This window comes from Haliotis asinina, chromosome 2, assembly GCF_037392515.1.
Source record: "Haliotis asinina isolate JCU_RB_2024 chromosome 2, JCU_Hal_asi_v2, whole genome shotgun sequence".
Lineage (NCBI taxonomy): Eukaryota > Metazoa > Mollusca > Gastropoda > Lepetellida > Haliotidae > Haliotis > Haliotis asinina.
Window position 1 is genome coordinate 17,388,310 of NC_090281.1, and position 13,772 is coordinate 17,402,081.

The window sequence follows — 13,772 nt, forward strand, 5'->3', positions numbered from 1 at the left end:
AAGCTTTGACTAAACCTCCATCCCCACCTCCCTTACTCTTACTGAACATTAGCACTCGTATCCATGACTATTTCCTAGAAGTAGTTTACCATTGTTTGTTTACTCTCCATCATGACCTCAACAAACAGGTCACTGTGATCTTTCTATACTCTGCGTGTAAAATACAACTGTTTCCGACGTAGTACTCACCTGTCTACATTAAAGTTAATTAAGTGCCATGACCAAGTGATCTAAATATTTCCTTTTTTTTAAAAAAAAAGAGCAAGGAAACAAGCCCGAAATCGTTTACATAATTGTGAAATTCAATTTGTTTAGTTGTTCTTTTTCTTTATTTTTGTCACTCGCTCTGTTTTGTTGGTTGAGGTTAGAGATAAGAAGATACGGATGGGCTTTACCCTGTTCTTCTTTGACCCGGAACAAGGCGGCCTCAAGTACCATTTAGGCTATTGATTATGCCAATAAGCAAGAAGCAGTGCAGCGAACCTTTATTGGTAAGGCGAGGAAGGCTGAACAGATCCCGTAATCTAATAACGTAGATAGTTACGTTTTGAGCCATACGACTAGGGTTAGAGCACGGCAGTCAACGCCGGGGCAACGCACAAATGAAGCGTGCGTCATTACAGCTGTTGATCTGATCAAATATTCATGATCAATCAACAAGTCAATTGCAGCTTCAGTGTTCACAAGCTAAGGTAATATGTATTTTAATTAGAAAAAAACACGAGACAATGTTTAACGCAACGAATGGGCGTAAATATATAGAGAGAGCAATATCCCATGTCTGTTCGTTCATTATCCGTTGTTGTTGTTGTTGTTTGTCACATGGTTCGTCGTGTTTATAGATAGATCGCACATTTTTGGAAACCCTGGTTGCAGCTTGGTGTCGACAAAGTTAGAATATTCAAAACGTCTACGATTTAAACGAAACGTTAATCTATTTTAATTTCAGGTTACATGGGATATTACAAAATGTTACCCCAAGAACAAGTTCCAACCCATGCAATGTATCAAGGACTGTAGCTGTTCGCTGTTGTCGAGGATAAAAAAACACGTTTGAAAAGAAATGTGACCCCGTGTAAGACGAGTTGGGACGTTTGCCAAAACGAGGTAATTCTACCCTATTACCCTCTACATTACAGCAAGTATAAGCATACACAATGGCGGATCTGACGTGCCAAGGTACCGTCGCCTATAGCGTGCGGACCTCCTCTTCCCTGGAAGTGCCAATCGGAGTCCACATGACTGGTGTAACGGCTGGGGTTACGTATGTGATAGGTGTTGAAGCAACAATCGCTGACTGTATCTGAACCTGGGCTTGTCACGCTAGGAAAACCCCGGCCATACCGAGTCGCAGCGTCATTGCTCAAACGGGAGGTAACCGGTGTAGGTTTGACAATGACAACGTGATGATCAGTTCTGTCGGATCTTAATCAGATTATTACCCTTGGGATGCTGTTAGTCTTTGATTAAAGCCTAGAGGCGATATCACCATTCGTTAAACATGATTCGTTGCAGGAACAAGAAACTACGAGCTCTCCTGTCTGGGATTCTCTGTTTGTCGTCCTTCTATGTTATGCAAACAATTCTTCAGCTATATGTCTTTCACCCGGGGGTGTTTAGGACCAATTTTTCAGTCTCGCAGCATGCGAGCTTTAGAGAGGTTTTTAAAAACAATACGAGAACTTTCAACGGAATTGACAGAAATAATTCCGAAGCTAATGTGTATCGCTGGAAGGACAACCAATGGAAAAGAATTCCAGGATTTTGCTCCCAGCCAGAGAAGTTTTTGTCAACGACTCTGAAAACTGCTATTGGAAAAATGAAAATGTACATTCACGACGTAGCCAAAGACATCCATGTTTCTGGTTCCATCAAACGGACCGGCCTGTGGGACTCGCCAGGAGTTTACAGTATGATTTCCCGCCTAAAACGCCAACCAGGTATGGGGCTAATAGACATCGGCTCACAACTCGGGACGTTTTCTTTGGTGGCCGCTATGATGGGGAGAGACGTGGTTTCAATAGATCCTTTGGTAGAGAACGTTGTAAGACTGTGCAAAACTGTCCAGGAAGGGAATGTAACATCTAAGGTAACAATTTTATTTTCAGCACTCTCGGCAAAACGAAAACTTGTTACATTCAAAAGACTACCGAACAATATCGGAGGCACACACATATCAGACGTACGCGAACCAATCACTGACGTCAATGTTGATGATGATTACAACAAAAACTTCATCAACACCGTCCTTCTCGACGACATCCTTCCGTTCGTCAACTTTAGTAAGGCTTTTATAAAAATTGACGTTGAAGGTCATGAATACGAAGCCTTGAAAGAAGGGAGACAATTCTTCGCGAATATCGACGTATTCGGGGTTCTGATGGAATGGTTTCAAATCAGGACAAGTAAGCGAGGCTTCCAGTTACGTAATCTAATGACTAGTTTCAACTTTAGAGCCGAAGACCCACAACTCAGAGGCAGGCTTGATCAGTCCAAGCCCGCGTCATGGCCAAGTGATATTCTGTGGTTGAAAAAGGACGCATTTGCTGCCCGACCAGCAATAAAACCACGTGTGCTCTTATGATTCAAATGCATTTGTGCTATTCGGTTTACTTTAAACATAATTATACTTTTGGAGTCAGTGTAGGGTATGTCACGATTTCACTGAAATCTGTGCAACGCCTTATCTAGATTTTGTGCAACAACACGGAAGATCTATAGACAGTCATGGCTGCTGAAAGATTGCGATAGTCAGGTGACCTTTTGGATGGAGATGATCCGAATGATGTTTGTGTATGGTAACACTGAATTATCACCCACTGCTTAAGTCATATCCTTACTGACACTTCTAAAGTTGTCAATATGTCTACTTATACATAGGTAGCTTGCTCGTAAGCTGGTTCCCGGGTCCCTTTGACCGCGCATACTTGCGTATATTGCTATATGCCAGACGTGCCCCAGCTTAGTCAGATTTCCGAGTTTTTCAAAAATTAGAATTGTTCTGCTTTGTTATAAAATAACACGAATAGACACAAATACGATGAGCTTGTGTGGACGTTCATAATCCCAAATTTCAGTTTTTGTGAACGAGCGTCTGGATATCAAAGATGGAATCTTTTATAACCAAAGTTCTGTTTGATGTTTAAATGTGCATATCCCAAAGATTCCCTCGTGCGCTAGAGCAATATCTCTAATAACCTCGTGTCTGTTTTAATGTGGCCCAAAATGTATTACCAGCCACGTTTACTATTTTGTGATTTTTTTTATACATTCCAAGGTGTAAACATTGCTAAAGCAACAAAACTTTCAATGCTAACAGTATTTTCTCATGTATTTAAGTGGACATCATTCTCTAGACAGTATATTTTGCTTTCCAATATTTGTGCTGAAGAATGTGTTTTCTGAAGTGAGTGATTTGATTTTTACGTCCTTTGGAAGTGCATACCACTTCTCATTTGTTTGTGAAAATCAGACATGTCATTAACACTGGGACGTCATGTACACGTCACTTGTGGTGAGATATTATTGATATAATGTATGTAGTATCACCTATACGTCATGTACACGTCACTTGTGACATATTCTTAATATGATGCATGTAATATCGTTTATGATCGTGCGGAGTAGTTTCCCAATTTTGCTGAAAGTTTTTAGTCGACAAAATAATTCACTGGTCCGAAATTTGAATGTAAACAGCTGTTTTATCATGAAACTCCTTATATAATAAACATTTATATCAAGCCATAATGTTACGTGATTTTAATGTTATATTTTTACAAAATTACCCCATGAAAATTCACTAGTGACTGTGGAAATTTTCTAACCCGATAGTTTTTTTTTCTAGCCATTGCGTTAACGTGACCCGTGAAGATCTGGTTTACAATTGGTCTTCAGCAACCCATGCTAGTCGCATGAGGCGAGTAATGGGATTGGTGGGTCAGGCTTGCTGACTTGGTTGACACAAACCATGCATCCCAATATCCCAACTGCGTAGACAGATGCTCATGAGCTGTTGATTATTGGGTTGTCTGGTCCAGGTTTGATTATTTACATACCACCGCCATATAGTTAGAATGAACTCCCCCACCCCCACCCACCCACCCCCACACACGCCAGACTCACCCTGATTACATAGACCTCGTCTCGCCCTGACAGCGATCTCAAATACAGAGACCCCGTCTCGCCCTTACTGTGATCTTATTTATAATAGAGACATCTTATTTATAACAGAGTAATGGAGACCCCGCCTCCCCCTGACAGCGATCTCAAATACAGGGGCCCTACTTCGCCCTGACTGTGATCTCATTTATAACAAAGGCCTCGTCTCACCCTGACAACGATCTCATAACAGAGACTTCACCTCGCCCTGACAGCGACCTCATAAGAGAAACCTCTCCTCGCCCTCACAACGATCTCAAATACAGAGACCCAAACTCACTTCGACAGTGATCTTGAGACCCTATCCTACGTAGATCCCTCGTTTTAACATCAGCGCATTTCTCTCATCGATCTGCGACAGTGCGCCAGTTACGCACAGAATAAGAATCGACAAGCCTTAATCGTAAAATAAGTAGTATTTACCTCTATATTCTTAACATTTTAACATCGCCATAAATTAAGGGAGCATTTTAGTGTCGAAAAGGGACTACATTACTAACAGTAATTACCCTTAAGTGCACTGGCGGTAGGTTATGGCAAAGATGCTAAATTATTAGGCAGAGCGCAATGTGAGTGGCTTTGAGGTTTCCTACAGCTACCATACCATGTCGCGTGTACCTTGAAAGAATTAACTAACAATTAACTTCAGTCTCATTTTGCACATGTGAGGCTCTCGGGATTCTTCGATTCATTACCTAATCTTGTTGCTATTGTTTTACACGGCACACATCAATATTCCAGCTATATGGGGGCTGATTGTAAACGCTCGAATTTTTGGCTCGTTAATCCAGTGATTAACATCATGAGCATCAATATACACTGCTTGGATCATTTTGTGTCAAGTCAGCGAGCCTCACCACCTGGTCTTATTGGTGGCCTCTTCTCACGATTGTAAACTTCTTGTGACGTCATCCTACTGTCTTGACAGTGTATAATTTCTCATTAATAATATGCTGACGTTTTGTATGGAAATCTTTGGGAATTTACGTATAACCCCGGAGAGATCACCTCGTGACCTGTGTAGTATACCTTCCTCATCGAAAACAGATTTTCAGAATGTATTTAGTGAAAGTTAAAGATCTAGGTAACATGTTTGGCAGGAATGGACTTTGACACTGAGAGCATTTCTGTACTCGGGCCAACTTCGGATTCTGCCTGAGCTTCATGGCATGGTGTTGTGCGTGTCCGTTTTGTAAGGATGGTCGATACAACCTCTTGTCAGACGGATGCTTACTGCCTCGCTTCGGTGGCCCGTGAGGGTAACAGTTCCGCCGGTACCCTCCATCCCCATCAAAAACCAAAATTACAAACTGACATGAATGCTTCACACTAAATGCACTTTCAATAAACTAGAACAGGTATAAAAACAATCAATGAACTTATTTCAGTGTTGGAATATCACACTGAGGAAGGAGAAAATCACATGATGATGTATAATGAGTAGGGTACGGGCTGAACTTTCCGACTGTTAAATTGTTTATCCTCCTTAGGCTGGTACTGAAAAGTTGCCCGGATTCTCATCCAGTCGGATGCTTGCACTGCATCATTCGAGTCACAATAACATCTGTACTGCCATAAAATTACATTGCCTGTATGATAACGTGATATTGCTCGTAGATTGTCAGTTGTGGCGTATAGTAACATGCTGTCGTTGATTACAATGCACGGTATCATGCACAGATTGCATACTGTCGTTGTTTACCACACGGTGCCATGCAGAGACAACATGCTGTCGTTCTACGCGGAGACAACATGCTGTCGTTCCACGCGGAGACAACATGCTGTCGTTCCACGCGGAGACAACATGCTGTCGTTCCACGCGGAGACAACATGCTGTAGTTCCACGCGGAGACAACATGCTGTAGTTCCACGCGGAGACAACATGCTGTCGTTCCACGCGGAGACAACATGCTGTCGTTCCACGCGGAGACAACATGCTGTCGTTGATTACCACGCGACATCATGCAAGGATAACATGCTCTCCTCCAAAACCACGCAGCACAATGCAGTGATAATATGTTCTCGTTGATTACTACACACCACCATGCAAGGATAACGTGCTCTCGTTCAATAGCACATGACACCATGCAGGGATAACATGCTCTCGTTAGATACCACATGGTACCATGCAGAGATAACATGCTCGCCTTCAATACCACACGGTACCGTCTCGTGGATTACCCCACGCGGAGACAACATGCTGTCGTTCCACGCGGAGACAACATGCTGTCGTTGATTACCACGCGACATCATGCAAGGATAACATGCTCTCCTCCAATACCACGCAGCACAATGCAGTGATAATATGTTCTCGTTGATTACTACACACCACCATGCAAGGATAACGTGCTCTCGTTCAATAGCACATGACACCATGCAGGGATAACATGCTCTCGTTAGATATCACATGGTACCATGCAGAGATAACATGCTCGCCTTCAATACCACACGGTACCGTCTCGTGGATTACCACACAGCACAATGCAGAGATACTCCCGTTGATTACCACACGGTACCATGCAGAGATAACGTGCTCTCGCTGATTACCACACAGCACGATGCAGAGATACCATACTCTCGTTGATTACCACACGGTGCCATGCACAGATACCATGCTCTCCTTCAATACCACACGGTAAAATGTAGAGATAACGTGTTCTCGTTCAATACCACACGGTAAGGATTAAGTGGACCGGGGAATGCAATGTCGTTTGTGTATGTGGCGAGAGTAATAGAACATGTATTACCTCGTGTGTCCAGGACATATTGACAGTATATATACACAGGGCACATCAAGCCCACCACAACCCACTCACTAACTCACTCCCCTGTCTTGAGAAAGATGGTGGAGAGTTAACGAATTTCGGTAGTTCATGCCAAAAGTTAATCAGCCACCTGATTCCCTCAGGACTTCATGCATTCTCCGATAGTCCGGTATCCCTTATCTCATCCTGCATATCAAATATTTATCCAGTTTCTCAACCGTATCTTTTACATCAAGCGTATAGTGATTTTTTGTGTTTTCAAGAAATGCAAATCCGCGTTAATCAGCCGTAGATACGTCTTCTTATTGACTTGTCACCTGAATAATCGATCAGATTACCTGTCATGATGACATCCAGATAACGTACCCAAGACTTCGAAGGAACTGCTGAGGAAACTCATTATGTGAAGTAAGGGTATATAATTCGGTTGTCAGATCATATCACAAATCCGCTGAAACCTTACCAGATCATAAATTTCAATTGATATATGGTACCTTCATTATCATTCAAAAGAGAATTTCTCGATAAACTGATATATTAAAGCTAAAACTTACTGAAATTTCGATTTCCCCTTATTGATTGTGACCTTTTTGTATGATCATATCGGAGTTGTTGGCGTAATTGCCCTCTGAACTGCCCATCATTTGATAGATTAAAGTACTGACTTAGAATACTTTTACTCGACATTTAAGTTCCCACTATTGTAATATCAATGTTTAGCAAACTCTCGATTGTAATCCCGTTACGGCAAATCGACATCCAATTGACCTTTTCTCCTTTTTCTCCTCTCACTTAGGTCAGCTAGGGACTGGTATAGAAATAGCTAATTATAGTTATGTTTTATTGATAAGAAAATCTTTATAATTGGTATTGATTAAATGAAAAAGCATCAATTCCGACCGCCTAACAATTGATCAATTTTGCTGTGATTTTATAGAAATGGCATATGCGTTGCCTTAGACTCTAACTCGTTGATTGATTTTGAAAGAATGTTGTTGCGATTTAATTTGGAGGCTAGTATCTATCGACAGGGTTGAATGTTAGATGTCAGCAGATATTTATTTATTGTCGAGAGAAAAAGTCTTTTCACCAAATTTTTTTGGCGAATATCTACATCAAGAGGAACCAAAGATTGGTCACATTGCCAACCTTGGAGTCTTACATTGACAAAGCAATGTGGTACTTTCACACAGATGTATGGGAGTTATGACTACCTTAGAGCTAAGATCGACAATGCTAACACCAACTACACGTAGAACTACAAACCAGTTTGTCGTCTCTCGATATTCTCATGCTGGGCTGAATATCGATTGCAAACGTTCACACTCAACACGAAGGTATATTGATCGGAATAACCATGCTAATTTTGCTTTGAGACGGTCAGGATAATTCTAGAAAAGTCAGATAATACAACATATTGTCAGGAATAGGTCCGATCGTTAATGCTGTGTTCCTGAAGATACGCCTATAGAATGGCCTGTAGGACATGATTCTCTTTATGTTTGTATTATCCACTTGATGCTGCAACATGTACATGCACAGTGAGTGAGTGAATTTAGTTTTACGCCGCACTCAGCAATATCCCAGCTATGTGCTGGCGGTCTGTAAATAATCGAGTCTGGACCAGACAATCCACTGATCAACAACATGAACATCGATCTGCGCAGTTGGGAACAGAAGACATGTGTCAACCAAGTAAGCGAGCCTGACCACCCGATCCCGTTAGTCGCCTCTCACGACAAGCATAGTCGCCTTTAATGGCAAGCCTTGGTTGCTGAAGGCCTATTCTACCGTGGGACCTTCACGGGTTGTACGACCTTCAAAACGGGCTACAGATAACAATGAAATAAGTATAAATCCCCAAGCATGATATAATTCATGTGAATTTCCGTTGCAATTATACAATACTAATAACTCATTTTACTTCGCAATTCCATGGTTTAGTAGTAGGTAATACTTTGGCCAAGTAAATCAAGTAATAATACATGGTCCTATTCAGTACATATTAGTCCTTAAATGGCACAGCGCTTTTATTCGTGAATGTGTTTTATCGTGTAAACTATATACCTATTATGACCCATAACATATCGAATTTGATTTTACTGCCACAAAGATCTGTTGTGAAATACTAATGGACGGGTGACAGATATCTACGGCATTTATGCAATATTAAAACGCACAATAGAATCCACAAGTCGTTACCGATTTAGCTACACGAGACTATCAACTATGTTTAGACGCCACAGTCTGCAATGCTTTGTAAATAGTCGAGTCCGGACCAGACAATCCAGTGATTTACATCATGAGTACCGATCTACGCAATTGGGAAATGTTGACGTAAGTCAACCACGTCAAGTGAGCCTGACCTCCCAATCCCGCACGAGTCACTGAAGACCAGTTCTAACCAGGATCTTCAAGGCAAAACATGGTTAGATTATTAAAAAGTTATGGGTCAAAGAAGACTCTAATGGACTCGAACAGAATCGCTTTCTACTTAGTTCACAGTTCACATTTACTGACATCGAAGATATTCTGAATATTTACTGAATATAGGGTTATACTGAAGGACCACAACGACTGGCTTGCTGGCATGTGCAGTGATCGTGACCTCCCCGATGGCAACAAACTACGTACCTATCGCTCATCCGAGATAAAACTTTTGTTGAATACAATGTTAAAGTTATTCTTATTCGTTAACATCCTCAGCAAGGATGTGAATCATTTTGGCGCTGGAAGTTGAAGTCTTGCCTCTTACACGACCTGTAACTCCATTAGAAAATCGCACAAGCTGATCTTGTAACAGTAATTCCGCCGAGGACGTGGTTCATTTCCTTGTTGAATGTAGTTTTTGTAATGAAATCAGACAAGAGGTCTTTAATAAACTAGATATATATGATCGGTCCTTCAATGTCTCTAACTATTTTCATCTTATCCAACGAATGCCATCTACAATCCACAGCCGCAACCATGTTTTCTTATAGGAAAGTCCACTAATGAGTCACTTAATATTACCACTGGAGTGGGTCCTACTGTAACATTTACCTTTGATTATATTTTACAGCATCAATCTTTTAATATATTACTTTTATGTAGATTTCTTATGTTTAGTGTCTCATAGGTCAATTAAGGCTGGACCCTTTTATGAAATATGTCACACTTAAATAAAATATGTGTCTTAGTTTCTTTTTTCTCTCTTCTTCTTCTACTTTAGGTGTTTGGGACAACACGGTAATTGACAGTTCGCGTTAGTACGTACAACAAAGGCTTTGTGTACCTTTGTCCTTGCTTTTCTAAGCAGCATGTCGGACCACTCAAGGATGTGCACCAGGGTCCTTAATGACGCTAACACAGAAACGCTATCAATGTCCCTCTCGACACTGGCTCATCCATAATAATGGATTGCGGAGATTGCTGTGGAGTAACGGAAATAAACTATGCTCGCGTTAATTAATCAGCGTATCTAACTAAGATATCTTGTGAATAATGCATGAAAAATGTCACCGTGTTTTTGTATAGAACTGCAGTACATGACGTGAACCAGGACCATGACAACATGCTCCATCACGCCATCGCCGTCTCTAACGCCATCGACACCGTCATAGCAACATACACGATCACGTCGTCCAGACATCCATAGCAACATACACGATCACGTCATCGAGACCTCCATAGCAACATACACGATCACGTCATCGAGACCTCCATAGCAACATACACGATCACGTCATCGAGACCTCCATAGCAACATACACGATCACGTCATCGAGACCTCCATAGCAACATACACGATCACGTCATCGAGACCTCCATAGCAACATACACGATCACGTCATCGAGACCTCCATAGCAACATACACGATCACGTCATCGAGACCTCCATAGCAACATACACGATCACGTCATCGAGACCTCCATAGCAACATACACGATCACGTCATCGAGACCTCCATAGCAACATACACGATCACGTCATCGAGACCTCCATAGCAACATACACGATCACGTCATCGAGACCTCCATAGCAACATACACGATCACGTCATCGAGACCTCCATAGCAACATACACGATCACGTCATCGAGACCTCCATAGCAACATACACGATCACGTCATCGAGACCTCCATAGCAACATACACGATCACGTCATCGAGACCTCCATAGCAACATACACGATCACGTCATCGAGACCTCCATAGCAACATACACGATCACGTCATCGAGACCTCCATAGCAACATACACGATCACGTCATCGAGACCTCCATAGCAACATACACGATCACGTCATCGAGACCTTCATAGCAACATACACGATCACGTCATCGAGACCTTCATAGCAACATACACGATCACGTCATCGAGACCTTCATAGCAACATACACGATCACGTCATCGAGACCTCCATAGCAACATACACGATCACGTCATCGAGACCTTCATAGCAACATACACGATCACGTCATCGAGACCTCCATAGCAACATACACGATCACGTCATCGAGACCTCCATAGCAACATACACGATCACGTCATCGAGACCTCCATAGCAACATACACGATCACGTCATCGAGACCTCCATAGCAACATACACGATCACGTCATCGAGACCTCCATAGCAACATACACGATCACGTCATCGAGACCTCCATAGCAACATACACGATCACGTCATCGAGACCTCCATAGCAACATACACGATCACGTCATCGAGACCTTCATAGCAACATACACGATCACGTCATCGAGACCTTCATAGCAACATACACGATCACGTCATCGAGACCTCCATAGCAACATACACGATCACGTCATCGAGACCTCCATAGCAACATACACGATCACGTCATCGAGACCTTCATAGCAACATACACGATCACGTCATCGAGACCTCCATAGCAACATACACGATCACGTCATCGAGACCTTCATAGCAACATACACGATCACGTCATCGAGACCCTCATAGCAACATACACGATCACGTCATCGAGACCTCCATAGCAACATACACGATCACGTCATCGAGACCTCCATAGCAACATACATGATCACGTCATCGAGACCTTCATAGCAACATACACGATCACGTCATCGAGACCTTCATAGCATGACATACACGATCACGTCATCGAGACATCCATAGCAACATACACGATCATGTCATCGAGACCTTCATAGCAAAATACTGTATCAACCATCGATGCTTCCATAGCAACGTACACTATCACGTCATCAAAGCATCCATACCAACATGCAAGGCATCCACAGTATCATATACTGTCATGTCATCGAGACCACCATAGCAACATACCCTATCATGTCATCAAGACCTCCATAGCAAGAAACTATCACTTCATCAAGATATCCATAGCAACATACACGATCATGCTATCAAGATATCCACACCAACATACACGATCACGTCATCCAGATTTCCATACCCACATACACTGTCACGCCATGAAGACATTCATGGCAACTCACACTGTCACGTCATCGAGACATCCATAGCAACATACACTGGCACGTCATCCAGACATCCATAGCAACATACACTGACACGTCATCGAGACATCCATAGCAACATACACTGGCACGTCGTCCAGACATCCATAGCAACATACACGATCACGTCATCGAGACCTCCATAGCAACATACACGATCACGTCATCGAGACTTCCATAGCAACATACATGATCACGTCATCGAGACCTCCATAGCAACATACACGATCACGTCATCGAGACCTCCATAGCAACATACACGATCACGTCATCAAGATTTCCATACCCACATACACTGTCACGCCATGAAGACATTCATGGCAACTCACACTGTCACGTCATCGAGACATCCATAGCAACATACACTGGCACGTCATCCAGACATCCATAGCAACATACACTGACACGTCATCGAGACATCCATAGCAACATACACTGGCACGTCGTCCAGACATCCATAGCAACATACACTGACACGTCATCGAGACATCCATAGCAACATACACGATCACGTCATCGAGACCTCCATAGCAACATACACTCTCAAGATTCTGTTTATATATATATATTTATATGGTTAAGATTTCTAGTACCAACTATTTATCACCTTTGTCCCACAAGCATATAATAACTTCATCCCAAACATCCATCGTGCCTGTATCTACCTCCTGACGTAGGTGGCATACTGCATTTATAGATAACGATACTAATGACTTAACATATGTACCAAGTTACTACTATCTGTATCCAGCATGTTACTAGTACCATTTCCAACAACTCAGTACTGTCTCAAATTCGCCTCTTTCTAGTATCCAATGAAGTACTTGTTTATTTATCCAACAGGTTACTTGTACGTTTCCCAGCAGGTTTTATCGTTATAGAGGGAGTTACAAGCGTCTTATTCTCGTTACCAGTGTTAATATCCATGAAAGTACCCGTAGTTATACAGTGCGAGCAAGTAGAATATATATTACTTTATTACATGATATATATTTCATTACTTTTACCTCACATTAAACGCGCGTGCGTGCGTGCGTGTGTGTGTGTGCAGTTTCTAGTGGCATATATTAAATTTATTTCCCTATTACCGCTGGGAGACCGTTGACGCACGTATTCTGAATAGTTTTCACGGTATTGAAATTGTCGTTTCACATGTATATTGTATAAATAACTGTGCAGTTATGTGATCGTCTGAAGATATTCACACCAGTTGTTTTATGATTATGTGTAAGCATTTGATCAGAGGAAGATTACTGGGTAATGTGTGAGTGTTCGGTCACGTATAACTTCCTTTTGCCAATTCAACATCGTATTAACTCGTAACTGAATTGATGAGTTTGAAT

The 13,772-nt window shown here is 42.0% G+C and overlaps 1 protein-coding gene across 1 annotated transcript; it reads left to right on the forward strand.

The window, feature by feature from the left end:
* The first annotated feature begins 1,501 nt into the window (after nt 1–1,501).
* LOC137272302 (uncharacterized) lies at nt 1,502–3,646 on the forward strand. Its single transcript, XM_067804665.1, has one exon. The coding sequence runs from the start codon at nt 1,502–1,504 to the stop codon at nt 2,582–2,584; it is 1,083 nt and encodes a 360-aa protein (XP_067660766.1). The 3' UTR covers nt 2,585–3,646.
* The last annotated feature ends 10,126 nt before the right edge of the window (nt 3,647–13,772 follow it).